At 39.5% G+C, this 18,469-nt stretch overlaps 2 protein-coding genes across 2 annotated transcripts in view; one reads left to right on the top strand and one right to left on the bottom strand.

Moving 5' to 3' along the window:
- Nucleotides 1–9,106: 9,106 nt before the first annotated feature.
- Nucleotides 9,107–12,026, bottom strand: oxsm (3-oxoacyl-ACP synthase, mitochondrial). The gene is made up of 2 exons (XM_054606340.1): nt 10,862–12,026; nt 9,107–9,698 (listed from the first exon to the last, which is right to left on the bottom strand). Exons 1-2 carry the CDS (start codon nt 11,848–11,850, stop codon nt 9,296–9,298), a joined length of 1,392 nt encoding a protein of 463 aa, XP_054462315.1. The 5' UTR covers nt 11,851–12,026; the 3' UTR covers nt 9,107–9,295.
- Nucleotides 12,027–12,225: 199 nt separating this feature from the next.
- Nucleotides 12,226–18,469, top strand: part of ngly1 (N-glycanase 1) — a 7,652-nt gene continuing 1,408 nt past the window's right edge. The window contains exons 1-10 of the mRNA XM_054606131.1: nt 12,226–12,419; nt 12,887–13,001; nt 13,125–13,391; nt 14,038–14,200; nt 14,323–14,542; nt 14,925–15,046; nt 15,796–15,941; nt 16,695–16,805; nt 16,902–17,087; nt 17,996–18,181. Coding sequence (XP_054462106.1) covers nt 12,319–12,419; nt 12,887–13,001; nt 13,125–13,391; nt 14,038–14,200; nt 14,323–14,542; nt 14,925–15,046; nt 15,796–15,941; nt 16,695–16,805; nt 16,902–17,087; nt 17,996–18,181 — 1,617 coding nt within the window. The 5' untranslated portion in view covers nt 12,226–12,318. The remainder of the gene's footprint in view (nt 12,420–12,886; nt 13,002–13,124; nt 13,392–14,037; nt 14,201–14,322; nt 14,543–14,924; nt 15,047–15,795; nt 15,942–16,694; nt 16,806–16,901; nt 17,088–17,995; nt 18,182–18,469) is intronic.

Genomic DNA, 18,469 nt, shown 5'->3' with positions numbered 1-18,469 from the left:
TCAATAGTAATGGGTATTGTGATCAATGGCGACTATACAGATTATGATGGTTGTTTGTGTAATGTAAACGAATATGTGACAGGCTTTTGCATTGTATTGAGTGAAGACACGTTTTTTGTTGCTGATATAGGTTTGTGGCTCGGTGTATTGAGAAATGCTCCAACCTGTGCTTTGTGAGAAGCGTCTGTTGATTTCCTGACAGATGGAGGCCTAAACATCCACCCTACAATGGTGCTGCTCCGACAGTTTCACCCCGTCCTATGAATATCAACACTGTCAAAATGCCATTTTAAAGAAAGTGGACGACCTTCTATCGCCCTTTCTGTGGTACAAAAAACAGACTCAAACTTGTGGAGAAAACGATAATTCACAGGAGCACAGTGAGAGAGGTGCAGCAGCAAGACGGACGTCATTCGACAATCCTCCATCATCTCATGAGACCATGTCCCTCCATACATACGACAAAGAGCAGATGGTGGAGGCCTCTCATCCTTCCTGATACTCGCTGCAATCTGTCAATCGAAGGATCCACAGAGAAGATGTTTCTCTGTGATTTCCCAGACAAGAGCGAGTCATATTAGCCGTTACAGACTCTCACCATCTACAGCAGAAAAATGTGGTCGTGTTTGCAGAGCGATGCTTCTCATGAGGAAAGCTTATTCTGTGGTGGGTTTGTAGTGTTTTAACATGGGTTCTTTAGTGGCGACACAAATAGGAAGTCCCCAAACGAAGGATGAATATAAATGTGTGAGAGTGAGAGAATCCATGACAACGCCTCGTCCACAGCTGTGACGAACAGATGGCGATCTTTACCTTTGCTTTACCTTAATGATATGGTTCAAACATTAATCTGATAAATGACATAAAATACTCTTACTATTATCTGTTTCTGTAAAACAGAAATTGAATACTTGTGAAGTTGTGTCGTAGTGTTTTACTATTTGTTAATCATTTTGAGACATTAACAGAAACAAACCTCCACCAGCATTCACACTGATTATACGTTGTGTGATGCTAAACACCACAGATGTAGATTTGGGAAAGGAGTGTGAGTGTCAATCTTCCATCACATAGAGTTACCAGTAAAGTTTCCAGGTTTGTGTGTTTCTTGTAAGAGTGACCCAAAGAGTGAGACATGTGGGATAACTAACCTGAGGAACTGGCAACCCTGAGAATTGGAAGCTGGTGGTATTTTCACTCAAACAAAGATCAATCAAAGTGTAGGAAACAGTATGGATAAAAAAATGTTATGCATTAAAAGAAGACTAATATAATCTGTGAGATATGTAACATTTGTTGCATTATTGTTTCTTACAGTATCAGCATCCCTCTCATTTTGAAATTGTACATTTTTATTTTAAGGGTTATTCAACTTTATTTTCATTATTTTCAAAGTTAATTGGAAACAGTTTGCCCAACTGAAACATTACATTCTGAATATATTATTCATTTAATTTCTTGTAACATTTAGTGAATTTATATCGTAACTTATCAGTAAAACATAATATGATACAAGTCTTTTTTTAGAATAAGCAAATACAATGTATACATTGACTGATTTAGTAAGAGGGATGAGTTAGGGAAGGGGTTGGAGGGATGAGGGGATGAAGGGATGAGGGTCCAAGCTCGTAATGTAAGTGGAGGGTGACTGTTCATATTGAAAAGATTGGAGACTAAGTGCATCCCCCGCCTGTAATCCTGTGAAAGAGCGCCCCTTAAAAATGTAAATTTAAACAAAGTTAAAACCAAACTGTTTTAATGAATATTTCCCCAAAACTGTTCTTTAAGTGCATATACAGTTATTGGTATTTAAACTATTATATTGCTGCTGAATATGAAAATATATAAATACTGGTATTGAATTCCAAAATGTAAGTAAACCCCCCACTACCAGATGATCAGATTTGGTGGGACGTGTGTCATGATGTTTATGTCACGTAATCCTAACGGAGCAGACGTTTTCAGTGCGTCTGGCGGCAGCAGATGGTGAAAGAAGTGAACAGATAATATTCCTGCATAAAGGTGAAACAGTAAGAAAAATGTATGAATGAATGAGTAGCTTTCATTTCTTGTTAATTATACCAAGCTGTCACAAATGCTACATTATCAACCTTTAGATACTGTCATTTAACATGCAATTTATGTGACAATAATTGTGGAGAGCAACACTCAGGGTCTTTCTCTGATGACTTTTTTTTCTAACAAGGCTGGAGAGTCTCATCACATTATGCAAAGAGATTGCTGCAGTCCTTGACTGTAATTGTGCACAGCAAGATTTTCTCTTTTGGAAGATAATTACGAGGACTACGGCAGAATGCAGTGCAGAACCAACACATTTCAATTGGCTAATTACCGTACATACAGGGCTTTATAATGACTGATAATCACCAAACGTGATTATAGCTTGTAAAACGCTTATGTGAATGTCATTGGGTTTGTAATTGCCACTGTAATGATAAAAAAAAAAATGTGTTGGATGCGTAAACTTTGCAAGGAAAGACTGAACCAGATGTAATTATTTGACTCCTGAAAGCCAAATGGCTTTTTAGTTCTGGACATTAAAGCTTCAAAGAGGGCAGTTTGTTCGTTTCACCTTGTGCAGAATCTCTCAAAACATATTTTATATACATTTCAATAGCAAAGCTCTGCTTTCTGAGGGAGAAGGTCAGAGAAGGTTAGCAGCTCTAGATTCTGTTATTTTGGTGATGGAAGATGTTCCTGTTCAGCTTTAAGATGAAGGACACCAAAAAAATGTTGTATACAAATATACAACAAATAGTCAAATATACTTAAGACCAAGCAAAAGCAGTTTTTAACCCCACGTCACATACACATCACTGGAGGTTGGTTTTTTGTAAATTAACCACGAAATTAAGCAACTTGCTGGAAACCAAGCAAGATGCTGTTTAAAGGTTATCTGGGAGACAGTGTCTGGTTTTCCAGCTCTGTGCGTCCTTCATACTGTAGCTACCTTCTATTATGAAACTGGTCAGATGTTTGATGAAATGCAGGTAAAGGTGATCACCAGCAGCAGATGTCAGTTTACACAAAGCAACACATCCCAACCTTTCCTTGTAGCTGGAACGCATACAATCAAAGTGAAGAGCTGCAGATTCAGGTGATATTTCTCATCAGGTTTTATCAACACGAGCAACACCTTTCCCATTGTTTTCGCATTGTCATTTGATTCATTGTTATCATAAGAATAGAGCCTTCCTCCTATGCTTTCATGTATTTATGATTTCAAGTATTTAGATGGGCGAAGATATGTGATTTTTACTCCTATTCATTCATAAAAGCAGAAATGAATTGCTAAAAACACAGCTTTGTCAATATTTTCTTCTCTTTCTTTTAAACCACGGTGTCAATGTAAAATCAGACTTTTCCCACAAAGCCTGAGAGCTGGAGGAATGGCAGTCGCTGTAACCTTTCCTATTCTAAAGAAATTTGAATGAATGTGTTTTTACATGAATGCCTTTGGTGATATTAGTGTTCCTGTTTGTTGATTCCTCTCAAGTGTAGAAAAAAAACCTTCATCAGAGGGAAAGTTTGAAGATGGGATTGGATAAAAAAAAAAGGGATAATTACAGGGGTAGAGTCAGTTATTATCACAGCTTTGAGAAGAGATCATAAGCATTTGTTGTCGTTAAAGGAGCTGGTTAATTATAACGTACGAGATTTAACTCAAAAGCAAAAGAGCAGATGGAGATTACTGGAGAGTGCAATACAATTCCTTCGTCTGTATTCACCTTCAAGGAGAATGTGATGCAACAACATACAACAACATTTGTTGCACCATTATTGACCTGTCCTGCAAATTCGTTGTTAACCAGAATACCTGCAATAGATTACTTTGTAACGGTTATTTATTTCAGCGCAGTGGAAGCTCAAATGATGTAATTGTGATAACTGAGTTGTAAACTCCTGTACGATGAACCCTGTGTCGTGTATAATTCTCATTGTACGATAAAACGTTAACATTTAGGTGATTTCTATTAGTCAATTTGGCTTTTCTTGGATCACATTTCATCCTCTAACCAGCATCTACATAAACACACAAATGTGCCTTCTATCTGTGTAACGCAGTGCTGTTTTTGGTCCAAACACTCTGTGAGTCATTTATATTCAAAGAAACCAGACTCGACCTCAGATTTCACCGGGACGAGGGCGAGATATGTTTGATTCTTTGGGGAAAGGTCAGCAGCGGTGTGAAGTAACATGTGGTTGGTAATGAATCGACGGAAACATCGTTCCCAACCTTTCTGGTGTGAGACCCTCCACTAGTGACACATTGTCAACGGTGACACTAGTGTGTGATTCATTTTTAGAAACCTGAAGAAGAAATAAGAGAAAAAATAACTTAATTTCAACCATCATATAACAACTAATTTAATATACAAAGAATAATATACAGACAAAGAATAAACTTCTGTCAGAAACAACCATGAAAATGTATTTTTAATTTCTTCTCAAAACATTATCAGCTATGTAATCAATGTAATTTAAAAAATTATATTTTTTAAAATACATAGATATTTATTACTTAAGGAAAGTAAAAAAATTGACTTGCATATTGTGTTCAAACTAAAATAGACAGAGAACATGAGAGAATCTGTGTCTCCTTCAAAATGACCCCAAACCCCCTGATAGTGTGTCACTTTAAATTAGGAGCCATGGCAAACATGACCTCAATAAATAGTTCCATCTATTAAAAATGCATAGGCAAGAAATTGAGGATTTATTTTAAAATATATTTATTTTATTTTATTTTAAATGTTCAATGGTATTTACGTATTTATTGCAAGGCATTGGTGATATGTAGTTTGTGTTCAATACTGTTTGTGCAACAATCCTTGTCTTAGGTACCTCGTGTTCAATGACATTCATGTGACAAAGTCAATAAAAACTTGATCAGAAAAAAATGCATTTGCAGAATTGGGTGCTTTTGACTTGCGTAAATACATTGATATTTAAAAATGAGCACTAAATAAAACAGAAAACAATGATATTAAGGTATCGGGAACAAATTTATCTGAAGGGGACCCCAGTTGGAAGGATTAAAGTCATACGACCCCCAGCTTGGGAACCACTGCTTTAACTAATAGGAGAGGTATAAACTCAATGGCACTACAATGTGTTTAAAAAGAGTATTACTGAATTCCATCACTGAACAAAAGGCAAAACCCTGGACCTGAATAATGGCCACAGCAGAGGAATGAAGGCCATCCAGTGTGTGCCACAGAGAGAGAGAGAGAGAGAGAGAGAGAGAGAGAGAGAGAGAGAGAGAGAGAGAGAGAGAGAGAGAGAGAGAGAGAAAGAGAGAGAGAGGTCTAATTTTAGAACCTGGTGATAAGCTGTGCTCCATGTGGGACAGGGTGATATCAAAGGGAATGCATGCTGACTCTGTTGCCATGGCGATCATAATTCAGCTTGGATGTCTCTTTAATTAGGAGGCAGGGATGTAAAAAAAGAAGAAGAAGAAAAAGAAGAAAAAGAGGAGAAGAAGGAATACCACGAACCAAAGTCATCATTACAGCAACAGGAATCAATAGTTCCTGCCCAGCTAAGGCACTATTGATATGGAGTATAGTGAAATGGGTACACTTAGCTCCTTTTAGAGTGCACAGGGCAGAAGGCTTGCATCATAATGCAGTGGCGCTAAATAAATATTCATGCTCCAGTGTGTGCTTGTAATGCTGTAATAGTTTTTGGCATATATGTCCATTCACTACTATGTAAAGGTTGAAAACGGCGTGCATTTAACGGTACAGTGGTTATTATTTATTGATGAAACAAATCAAAGGTGCATATAAGCTCTCACCGCAATGATGCAGAGCAACATACTGCTGAATAACACCAACTCACACACAGAGCATCGAGGTAAGAAACCAGAGGTGGACAGAGAGTGATGTGCGAGTCCCGAGGCCAAAATATTCCCCAAGAAGATTGCCGGGCTTTCCTTTTCTAATGGAAAAAAAAAAAAAAAAGCTTGTTGCAACTCATTCATCTATGTCAAATTATTTCAAATTAAAAAATGGATGAATAATTGATTTATTCATTAGCTGGATGTGACATCCGGAGCAGCTAATAAAACGTAATCTCTAAAAATGGGTCCGGAACGACATTCCCCAGAACAGTGATTCATCATCTGGCTCCGGCTTTACATCATGCTACTAAATTCAGTCGGGACAGTGCAATTACTCATCAAGTGTAACAAAATGTCCAAGCTCGCCATAGACAGATCAGGAAGCAAATGTTTTTAAGTGTAAAATTTGGCTTCATGTGCTTATAATGCATCAAAACAGAAAGACAGAGTGAGTAAATTGAATGTATATTTAATGTATAAGAAGCATGATTATGATAAATCCATGAAATTAGTTTTATAATCTGCATGTTTATTTTATCCACTGGCTGCAGGATCTAAAGACGTTGGTTTGTTTATCAATCCATCTGGTCCAAATCAGGATAGTTCCACTACTGGCCTGATAACCATAACGTTCGGATGGATATTCATGATCCCCAGAAGATGAATCGTGATGATTCAATGACCCTTTGACCTTTACTGTATCAACAAATCAAATATTTCCCAGGCTCAAAACACATTTGTTTCAGTGACTGGTTATCTGTTTAACTATCTGGCTTGTTGTATGGCTTTGGCTGCGGACATTCATGGTTCCCAGAGGATGAATCTAATGTTTATTCAAGCACCATGATTGAGATCAACCTAAAACATCAATACTCCCCACAGAGTCAAGGTTGGATAACCAACTGGGCAAAGTGGGTAAAGGCCAAGTGTTTGGTTCATTGATTAATAATGACTTAATTAGAACTTTGGGAGTTTGGGAAAAAACAATATCTACTGACATGATCGTGGGCAAATTATGAGACAATGCAGCAAGATTTTGTTGTTGTTTGGTGTCTCTTTGTTGTCAATATTTGTCTCTTTTGGTTGTTTTGTGTCTCTTTAAGGGTGATTTGCCCCTTTTTCTAATTATTTTGTGTGTCTTTACCAACGTGATCTCACAGAAATACTTGAAATGACCACAACCTCTTAAAGGCTTATTACAATTTAATGCAAAAAAACCACTTTGGTTTCGGGAAAACATCATGTTTGGGCTTCAAATAACTACTTAAAGTAAAATGCATGTATTTGCAAAAATGTCCTTCCTGTAACACTCCAACAACATTGAACTGGTCTTTTGTGGTGTTTAATGGACATCGTGTGGAGCCACTAATGAGGCTTTAGTCTTGTTTAATGTCCGCCCACTAACAATATCCTAAAACCATTTTCTCTCCTCCTCTTAGTGGTTTAGGGAGGAGGAATTGTTGGTAGGACGAACATATTTGGGTGGTACATAATAGCCTTGGGATAATTGTTTATGAATTGTGTAATAAATGGTAAGTTAATTGTTTGAGTTATGGAAAAGAAGTAGGAGAACATAAGTATGTGCTTCTTCCTTCTCCATTTTGGACATGTAATATTGATTTAGATTGTCTTCTATATTGTCTATTAGAATTTGTATCGTAAGAGTTTGCTATAAGTTTAATGTTCCTTTTATGTGTTATTTCTGGCTTTTCTTATTTGTTACATGTTTGAAATAAATCAAATTAAATAAAAATACATAAAATGTGACATTTTTCTCACTCTCACAGCGCCCACAATCATTATGGAAAATGTAAACACACATATATTCCCAACTATGGACGCTCGTTATCCCTTTGTCTCCCCATAGGATGCCAGACACTAATGATGTGTTTCTTATCTTATCCCTTATAAAGGAGCAGACAAATTGTTGTTGAACCTTTGAAGTCTTGGAAACCTGTCCTTTTCCCTGAGGAGATTGTTTACACTATTTATTTTCTTGAACCCTGACATAACGGTACTATTTAACCTCTTTTACCTTCTGCTCTGATGATCCCTTTGCTGCTTTCACAAGTTATAAATCCTCAAATCAAAGTAAAAAGCTGAATTCAAAGGACAACAACACAGAGTCAGAGGTCCTGGTTTGTAAAGAGCCTTCATAAGTGATCAAAAAAGGCCCTTCTGTTAGATCGGGCCTCCATTAGGATGTTATTAAAGTCAGCTGCACACACCTAAAGCACCACTCATTTCCTGATTTGCAATCATTTGTCCAAGCTTTTGAGGCGTCTGTGTTCCTGTTTAAAGAAAACACAGGTTGGATAAAGGAAGCTAACAAGAGCAATTATCATACATTATCTTCTTAATATAATTATTCATATCGACCACTTCAATTGGATGATTTCCTCTCAATCTACTCTAATGGATCTAAAAGCGCTCCGTGTCTCTCCTCCTTTATCTCTTCAGAGCACTTTGTTATTTGATAAAAGCTTTAAGGTCGAGTACTTGAGAGGAAGACCTCAGTCAGTTTGGCTGATTGTTAATGTTTTTATTTCTGTTGCACTAACGTGTCTACTGAATGTCTAAAAACGCTAAATGTTTTGGAAATGAACATGAAAGCAACACGCATGACTTACTGTGAACTAACACCACCTGCTGGAATAAAGAGAAGGTCTGTTTCAGAGTGACGTCTTTATTCTAGGTCCAAAGGTGAAATCCTAATTTTTAACATAATTAAACAAAAGGTATAGCAACTGGATCTTTCTTGTAAGTAGTGGACGATTACATTTACTAAAGTACAGCACCTAAGTACAAGTTTGAGGTTCTTTAGTTTGCTACTTTGTCTTTAAGGTTACTTTTCAGTTCGAGATTTTAAAAAACATATAATAGGTTATAAAATACAACACAGAGGTTAAGATATTAAACCAGTGATTCTAAACCTTTTTGGCTTGTGCTGTCATAAAACACTTAATTGAGTTGTTGCTGTAAAGAAAATAAATCAGTACCTTTTCTGGACATTTTAAAATGTCACCTTTGGCTTTAGGAAATGATATTGAGCATTTTTCACTATTCCTTTTATAATATATAATACACATGTACGGCACCTCGGTAGTGGTAATGAGTGAGACACAAGGGTGGGTTGGTTACTTTCCACACTTAGATTGATTCTACAAGTCACAAATATTGACAATAATATGTTACACACAAACCAGATCCACACAGAGACCATAATAAAGTTTACTCACATTTTTTTATTTGACCATTTTTACAAGGATTTGGTACTTTTAATCTTTTCAGTTTAAAGCCTGTCATTGAAACGTTCCTTAAATCAGTTCATAAGAACACACAAACAACTAGTGCTACTCCTCAAGTTTACTGATTCAGTCAGTGAAACTCTATTATACCAAAACACACAAAGAGTGTATTGTTGTGTCATCAGACGCTGGTGAGACACAGCGAGGCGTTGGTGCCGCCAAATCCAAATGAGTTTGTGAGGGCCACCCGCGGGCCCTGAATGTCCCATGGCTGCGCTGTGAGGGGAACATAGTTCAGGTTGAAGTCTGGCTCGGTCCGGTCCAGGTTGAGAGTCGGGGGCAGGACCCCGTGGTAGCAGGCCAGAGCGGTGAACGCGGCCTCCAGGGCCCCCGCGGCCCCCAGCAGATGTCCCGTGGCCCCCTTGGTGGAGGAGACGGCCAGGTTCTCAACTCTTCCCTGGAAGAGCCTCTTGAGGGCGGCATTTTCCGCGGCATCACCCAAAGGCGTAGACGTGGCGTGAGCGTTCACATACGTCACATCTGCCGGTGTGACGCCCGCATCTCTGAGGGCTGCAGACATGCATCTGTAACGACGGAGGTCAAAGTTGAACTCAGAGGTGTTTCTCTTAACTGTGATGAATGTTCATAACACAGTTTAGAAAATAATTTTAACATTAACTTTTGTTTTCTCTTCAACATAAATCAGACTAACCTGAGGATTTATTTTCAACCTTTCTGCTTATGTTTCCTTCAGCGATGTAACTGTGCTCCCAGATTTCAGCACTAAACAATGTTTTATACAAACTATGAATGAATAACCTTGTGTAATGACAAAGGCATCACTTATTGTCGCAGAACACGAAGCAGTATTACCCAACTCTGCAGTTCCTCTCAGCTCTACAGAACTTATTGTTTTGGAGGTCGGGTTGGCAGACTTGGCTCTAAAGAAACTCGCTGCAGCAGGCAGATGTGTTTTGATAAAAAAAACACTGACAAACCCACTGTACTCTATGTACCTCTACCCGAATCTCCACAAATCACTGCCAGGGTTTACTAAACCTCAGTTTGGGCTGGTAGTAACAGGATATATTCTTTTTTCAGTCAGGCCTATTTCATATGATTGGAAAAGCCCACGTACAACAGAGTGTGATTGACATGGTAAATAATACCCCACCAACTAGATACATTAAGGTGCAACATCTCAGAGAGGGTTTGCGGTACTAGTTTACATAATATAAAGGAATATTGGGGTGCTGGGATTGTTGTTTTTATCTATATAGCCGTCCATGGTGGTGTTTTGTCTGTCTTTTTCCCCCTTTTTTTTTTATTTTACGGTGTCCAATAAAATAGACATTTGTTCTATCTGGATTTAACTGTAATATTAACATGCTTAAATGAACTGAAACTTAAATGGCAAAAGAAAAGCAAATGTTGAAAAATGTAAATATGATTGTTTGTGGCAGTGATGTGTTTTTGCCTGTTTTCCTGCTCACTGGTAGAAAGATAAAATAACATCCAGATTACACAAATGCAACATCCTACACACCAATATCTTAAAATAATAATAACGCCCTTTTTTTTATTCTGTTGATCATCATCGCTGTATTATCAAAGACACCGATCCCCTGGTTTTGAACCACTGCTTAAATAAGTGAGAGTAGTTTTGTGGCATAACATATTTGAAAATGTTAATTGTAAGCACACACAAGTTGTCTCTTGCATGCTTAAACAAACTACATTGAGTCACCTGAATGCTCCATCTCCATCTGCAGTGGGTGCTGTGATGTGGCTGGCGTCCCCTGAGAGTCCATAACCCAGGATCTCCGCATAGATCCTGGCTCCTCTTTTCACTGCGTGGTCCAGCTCCTCCAGCAGGAGCACCGCCGCTCCCTCGCCCATCACAAAGCCCTCTCGCTCTGGGTGAAAGGGCCTCGACGCCTGCGTGGGGTTGTCGTTCCATTTAGTGGCGAGGGCGCGTGCCCTGGCAAAGCCGGCTACTGACAGAGGCCCCACACAGGACTCTGTTCCCCCTGAGATCATAGCATCCGCATCCCCGTGGGCAATAAACCTGGCGGCATCACCTATGGCGTGTGCCCCCGTGGTGCATGCTGTGGACACTGCATGGTTGGGGCCCTTCAGTTTGTGTCTGATGCTTATGTGTCCAGCAGCCATGTTGACAAGAATGCGAGGCACAAAAAAGGGACTGACTTTTTTGTAGCCCTTCTCCTGGAAGGCAACGGAGGTGCGAGCGATTTCTTCCAAGGACACCATGCCCATGCCAACAGCCACCCCAGTACTGAGCTGTTCCTCTGGGGTGTCGGGGTGCCAACCTGAGTCCTCCAGGGCCAACTGAGCAGCTCCAAGGGCCATCACGGTGGCAGGAGACATGCTGCTGATCTCCCCACGAGACGCAAACATCTCCTCCTGAAACTGACCCTGGTCCTTTCCTCTGGGCACCAGTGCCGCCACTTTACAGGGAACGGTTTTGTACTCCTCTGAGTGAAGAGCAACAATCCCACTGTGGCCTTTAATGAGGCGGTCCCAGGTCAGGGCGGTCCCTGTGCCCAGAGGACACACTAACCCTATACCTGTTATAACAACCCTCCTTTTGGGCCTTCCAGAGCTGCAGCATCTAGAGTCTTGGATTGGACCAACACAGACAGCTTTCTGAAGAAGTGCCCTTGTGTTATGTGATCTCAGCTGTTTGGTCCAACAGGACAGTGGCAGAGCACACATGCTGCTCTATATATATATATATATATGTCAAGTTTAACACAGCTGGCTTGTAGCTTTGATGAATGCACCTCTTAATAACAGATAAATGTACAAAATGAGTTGAAATGTCATCCACACATAGCTGAACTTAGGTTTGATACTTACTCAGCCAAACACATCATGAGCAGAGAAAACATGCCCGTGGAGATTCTTAGGTCGCCTTTCTGAACGCCTGATTGATTTAACACCTACATATCAAATTAAAAAATAAAAATAAAACAAATAAAGCTGTAAAACAGATAATTATATGTTATCAAACATAATACACTTGGAAGAGTATATTTAACGTTATATATATTTTTTTAAGCGGCACATATTTGTTCAGGCGCTGACCGGGCAGCTCAACACAGGACCCAAAACACGCTAGCCCTCAGACTCGGAAGAGAATTGACTTTTTTGTTGTTGTTGTTTCTTGAAGGAAATAGCAAAATGTCTTCTTCACCAGCTGTGACAACACTGTGTGAGAACTCAAATGAAGTCTTTGTAGACGTGGCGAAGTTGTTGCTGACATATGCTGATAACATTTTAAGGTAAGGTCGTGAACCAGGTGTGTTGAGATCACGTGTGTTGGCTTCATGTATGTACATTAATCATCTGTATTCACCTTTACATCTCTATAATTGTGTCTGCAACACACTAGGTTTAAGGTTAAGGTCTCATTTAAAGTTGTCATGTGTACAAGACAATAAACAATTCATGATTAATGTGTATATATCTAATTTATGAACATTTAAGCCATTAATAGCTCCACTTCCTCATGTGACGTCATCTCCCAACAGATCACATGTGCTGGCTTCATTTATGTACATTAATCATCTGTGTTCACCTTTACATCTCTTAGCATTGTGTCTGCAACACACTGTGGCTAGGGTCAAGGTCTCATTTAAAGTTGTGTACAAGACAATAAACAATGCATGATTAATGTGTATACATCTAATTTATGAACATTTAAGCCATTAATAGCTCCACTTCCTCATGTGACGTCATCTCCCAACAGGTACCCCAACGAGGAGAAGTACAGGTCTATCCGCATAGGCAATCCTACATTCTCCACCAAGCTGTTGCCCATCAAAGGTGCAGTGGAATGCCTCTTTGAGATGGGATTTGAGGAGGTAATTAATAAGTAACTGACTTAAAGACAGTGCATCACTTGTTTCTCTGCTTATAGTGTATTTGTTCGTCATTCATTGGCCCAACTGTGATAGAATCGTATGACTTCTTTCTCCTCTTTTCAGGCTGAGACCCACCTCGTGTTCCCAAAGTCGGCGTCAGTAGAACAGCTGAAGCTCATCAGGGACTCCATCGCAGCAGAGAGGGATCAGAGACTGCGTGGAGAACAGCCTGTCCAACCCACCGCTCGGACCGCTGCGGCGTTGGCCTCGCCTCCTTCATCTGAATCACCATCAACCTCATCCTCAGCACCAGAGATCGCTGCTGCTGCTGCTGCTGCTACTGCCTCCAGCCAGCCAGTTACACCACCTCCATCGCAGCCTTCATCCTTGGTAAAGATGTGGTCTTCCCTGGTTTAAATGGTAGAAATTGTGGTTGAACATAACTGAAGTGTTAAGCAGTAATATCACTGTAGCAGAGTCACAGCGAGGCTGAAGACACCTCAACTCGTTTTGTTCTCTTTTATTAGCTTAAATTATTTTTGTATCAAGTTTAAGAATCAACAAGTCTCATGATGGACATCTAAACTTAATCATGTAAAAAGCTGAATTAATGCCAGTATGCAAGATAAGGAGGGTAGCATCCACATTGCTTAAAAGCATGTTGAAGCCCTGGTTTGTGTGTAAAAAATAATTTACAATGTGAACACGGGTATTTAGAAAGGTCGACACTTGCAGGATTAACGACAAAATAATCTGCTCTTGATTAACGAATAGAGAGTGGTTGGAATATTCTCCATTTGTTGTGCTTGCCATAAATTGGGAAATTAGTATTTCCATTTCAAGTATGCTCATTGGTGGCTACAGTGATTCATTATTATTCCATAAACAAGATTAAGGGTTTTAAATTTGGAAACTTCATCTTAAATTCTTAATGCTTTGTCCCTCTTCAATATTAATACTGTTTCATTATTTTAAGATATTGCGGTGTAGGGGGTTACAGTTGTGTAATCTGGATGTTTTCTTGTCTTTCTGTCAGGAGAACAGTATGAGCTTTTTTCTGACTCTCCAGTCAAACTTCCAACATGTGATGATTTATGAAACCCCTGAGCTGCAGCAGAAAGCCAGGAGCCACATCCCTCACCAGCAGCTGTCCTCTGTTGCTGAATGCAAGCTGAAGGAGGCGAAAGAGGCGGATCCAGGTGAAGTCCCCTTAGTCATGCAAAAATAATCTGTTGTATATCTAGATTGTACTGTATTCAAATAAAGATACTCATTAAACAGTGATTCAAATGGACCATCTGATTTGATTTCCTCTTTGCAGAATGTAAACTTGGAATAGAAGACTTTCTGGTGCTGGAGTTGCTCAGATGGTTCAAACAGGACTTCTTCTCCTGGGTGGACTGTCTGCCCTGCAGCCAATGCAAAGGCCCGACCCAGAACGCCACGGCCCTCAGTCCCACCACCGAGGACATCCGATGGGGAGCCCAGCGTGTCGAGAACCACTACTGTCAGAGCTGCCGGCTCTCCACCAGATTCCCCAGGTCTGTGTCTGTGTCTGTGTGTGTGTGTGTGTGTGTGTGTGTGTGTGTGTGTGTGTGTGTGTGTGTGTGTGTGTGTGTGTGTGTGTGTGTGTGTGTGTGTGTGTGTGTGTGTGTGTGTGTGTGTAACATTTTGGTTAGTTCTTACTACTCCAATAAAGGAGTTTAGGACCATTTTTTAGGTAATATTAAAACGAGGAATAACTTGCAGAAAGAGGTAAGCAAGTTACCACTGATTGTTCATTATATTGTTCACTCTCTGACTTTTTTTGCATTATTCACTCATTTAAAATAGTAAGAAACATTTTTCAGTCATAAAGAGTATGAGAATATGGAGAATACTGAATGCTTTGATTGATTTTTCTCTCTCTGATGTCAATACCAGGTACAACAATCCTGAGAAGCTTCTTGAAACCAGGAGGGGGCGCTGTGGGGAGTGGGCAAACTGTTTCACACTGTGCTGCAGAGCCCTTGGCCTTGAGGCCAGATATATCTGGGACAGCACTGGTATGTACATGACTGACAGATGTGGCTCACATATAGATAAGTGAAGACTTTAATTATGCCGAGGGACATTTTTGCGTCACTGATTAGATTTTCTGCTCTGCAGAGAAAGCAGCAGTTCCCTTGATATATGAGGAGGAAATGTTAACAACTTGACATGAATGCAAGCTATTTGGATAAAAGATCACAATTCAATATCCACACAGGGCTTGTTCATGAGGTTCAGTTATCACGACTAGAGCTGCAATCTTTAATTGATTAGTCGATTGGCCGAAAATTATTCAACAATTTTATTGAGAACTGATCGATCCTTTTGAGTCATTTTCTAAAGACAAAAATCTCTGGCTCTAGCATCTCAAAAGTAAATATTTCTCTTGGTTTTTGATGATAGTAAGCTGGTTTTCTTAAGGTTTTGAACTTTTGGTCCAAGATAAATCAGCTGATTAATCAATAATGAAAATAGCTCATTTAAACCAATAGTTGACCTGTTCACAAGGTCAAGAATGAACTAACACTGCCTTCAAGAATAGAATTCTGTGAATAATTTAAATATTACCATTGAAATAGTACAAATTTAAGATATTAAATACAAATTGTATTGCACACTTGAGTTTCATATATTAAACAACATGTTGTCACATTTTTCACAAAATGTACTTCTTACGCAATCTGATGTCTGAACAATTCATGCACTGTATGAAGTGTATGAAAGGCCTCTTTGAAAACTAGTTTGGTTCTCTGTGATGTTTCAGACCACGTGTGGACGGAGATTTACTCGGTCTCTCAGCGTCGCTGGCTGCACTGTGACTCCTGTGAGAGAGGCTGTGATAACCCTCTACTGTATGAGGTCGGCTGGGGGAAGAAACTGGCCTACGTTCTGGCTTTCTCAAAGGACCAGGTACGACGTATGGACAATGAATATTACTTCTTCTACTACAACTGTTGCTACTAATCAGTTGTTAAAGTCCATTAGATTTTTGCTTATTTCTGGGATGAGTTAAAACCTAGCAAATGAACATTGAATTAAAAGTATAATGTCCTTTTAAGGATAAAAATGCATTTTATATTTTATTTACAATCAATGAATCACGTGAAAAAATCAGAGCCAACAATACGTTAGTACGTCCCAATACTTTCTGATTATTTTCTGGACTTGTTTTACTATGATTATGTGTCATTCAAGTGGTAATTTTAGAATTCTACTCTATTCCTGTATGATTGTGTTTTCTTTTATGGATCGTACGCCAGTGGGGAGTTCATTCCACCACTGATGGGCAGGACAGAAAAAGCTGTGACCGGATCAAGCCGCAGGGACCTCTGAGCGATTTGCAACCAATCGCCCGGAGGGCAGAGCGAAGTGGTCGGGCAGGGGTGTAGGGCTTGACCAAGGCCTGGAGATAGGAAGCAGTTCCTTTCACTGCCCTGTAGGCTAGCACCAGAGTCTTAAACTAATACTTTCTGGACATAAACACTGGGGTTGTACTGATGCTCAATGTGAATGAAAATGTTGTCTTTTCTTATTAATTTTGTTTTATTTATGTGGTGGTTTTGATTTCCTCTTTGTTTTCACCTGTAATGCTTAGCACTCCCTATGGGCCAGTAAGCAAAAAGTAGTGCACCGTTTATACTTCTTCATGTGTTTGTGATGCAGGTGGTTGATGTGACCTGGAGGTATTCCTGCAAACATCCAGAGGTTTTGTCGAGAAGGACCAGAGTTCAGGAGGCCTGGCTGCTGCACACCATTAACGGACTGAACGCCACGGTAAATCTTTACCCTTTAAACTCCACATGCAAGACTTATTGCCGTTTTGAGTCTGATAAGTAAGTAAAGCACTTTCCATCTGCTCTGATACTGAAGAGGCAGCAGTCCCTGAGTCCAGAGAGGAAGAAGGAGCTGACAGAGCGGCTGCTTGTCGAGCTGGTGGAGTTTATTTCCCCCAAGAAACCAAAACCAGGAGAGATGGGCGGACGCAACTCTGGCTCTCTGGCCTGGAGGATTGCACGGGGGGAGACCAGAAAGGCTGATGCAGGGACCTCCACACAGGTACAGCTTGTTATATATGGTGTTATAACAGAGCCTACTCCACTCAGCATTACGTATCTTAATGATTCATTTAATTACTTTAATTATTTTTATAGACATTTCAGCCTCTTCCAGTCAGCGATATGATCGTTATTGTAATGATGAACTACGTATCAATGTTAGGTGACCGCATTGTTTTTTGATGGTTATTAAAGATAAATGCAGTATTTTTCAATTTGTCCCAGTATTGAAAATCCTTAAATGGAAACTGGAGTTTATTACAAGCTGGCTTTTATTTTTGCAGCTTTGCACAACAGATCTAATGTGTTCATGATAACGTTGTGCTCAGAATGTAATTACTGAAAGATCAGACGTTTGTAAATGCAGCCCCAGGTAAATTAAATAATGCTAATCTGGCAGACTGTAGACAGCGAACCGAATATCATTTGAGTGGACGAGAGACGAACGGTAAAATGAGGCCGACAGAGTTAGTTATAATATGTTAACTTTTTGCCGTCTTCAGTGACAGCATTTGATATATGGCCTTCGCACTGGAGAAATATGTTTAGGTTTGCAATAGAATATTTAAAGAAAAACTGCAATGTATAGCTACATGCATTACTAACCTGATTTAATTAAATAGTAGACACAAAATTGTTATATTTAAAAGATTTTATTCCATCAGTTTAGCAAATTGTTGTTGTGCTTGTTTTATTTTGCCGTCCTGCTGTTCCGTAAGACTGATTGTTTTTCCGTGCCGTCCAGAAGGTGTTGTTTCTCCGCTGTTTTCCGTCTCCCTGACTCCATATGAATGCCTTATAACTCAGTATTGAATATTTAGTATTTTAATAGCTTGATAGCCTAATAGCTCGATTTCTAATACTAATCAGTATTTGATTGTTAGTGTGCGTTGTGTTTTTTTCTCTCAGGCTGCAGGTTACGTGTTCACTCCCACTGAGAAAGAGAAGAGTGACCGGTTGCTGCATGTGCGCTACAGTGCCACCAAAGACCAGTACTGTCGAGAGTCCAACAACTCTGAGGTCATTCAGAGCTGGGATCAGTGTGTGTGGAGTAAGGAGTCAGTGTTCAGGAAGGTGGAGAATGACTGGCAGATGGTACGTTCATTAATGTCTGTATAACAAACCCATGTTTTACAGTATTCTATGGTTTAGGATAGGAAACATTCTTAATGTTATTCAGGAGTGAAAACTTAAAAATTCAAACACTCAACATAATTCAAAGTACTGTATAAGAATACATCATTATGCATCTTTGATTATTAATGTATAATAATAGAAGAAATGTTTCAATTAACTCCAATTTAGTTCTAAACAGCACAGAAAACGGGTTCATCGACTTTTAACTTAACTAACAAGGGTAAGCTATCACTCAGAAAAGGCTAC

This window comes from Anoplopoma fimbria, chromosome 10, assembly GCF_027596085.1.
Source record: "Anoplopoma fimbria isolate UVic2021 breed Golden Eagle Sablefish chromosome 10, Afim_UVic_2022, whole genome shotgun sequence".
Lineage (NCBI taxonomy): Eukaryota > Metazoa > Chordata > Actinopteri > Perciformes > Anoplopomatidae > Anoplopoma > Anoplopoma fimbria.
Note: the sequence above shows the minus strand (reverse complement) of the source record. Positions and strands in the feature narration are given on the sequence as shown.

Coding starts and splice junctions, on each gene's coding strand:
- oxsm (XM_054606340.1), bottom strand. CDS start 11,850: ATGTGTGCTCTGCCACTGTCCTGTTGGACCAAACAGCTGAGATCACAT. Junction 9,699..10,861: donor GATGGAGATGGAGCATTCAG/GTGACTCAATGT, acceptor CCGTCGTTACAG/ATGCATGTCTGCAGCCCTCA.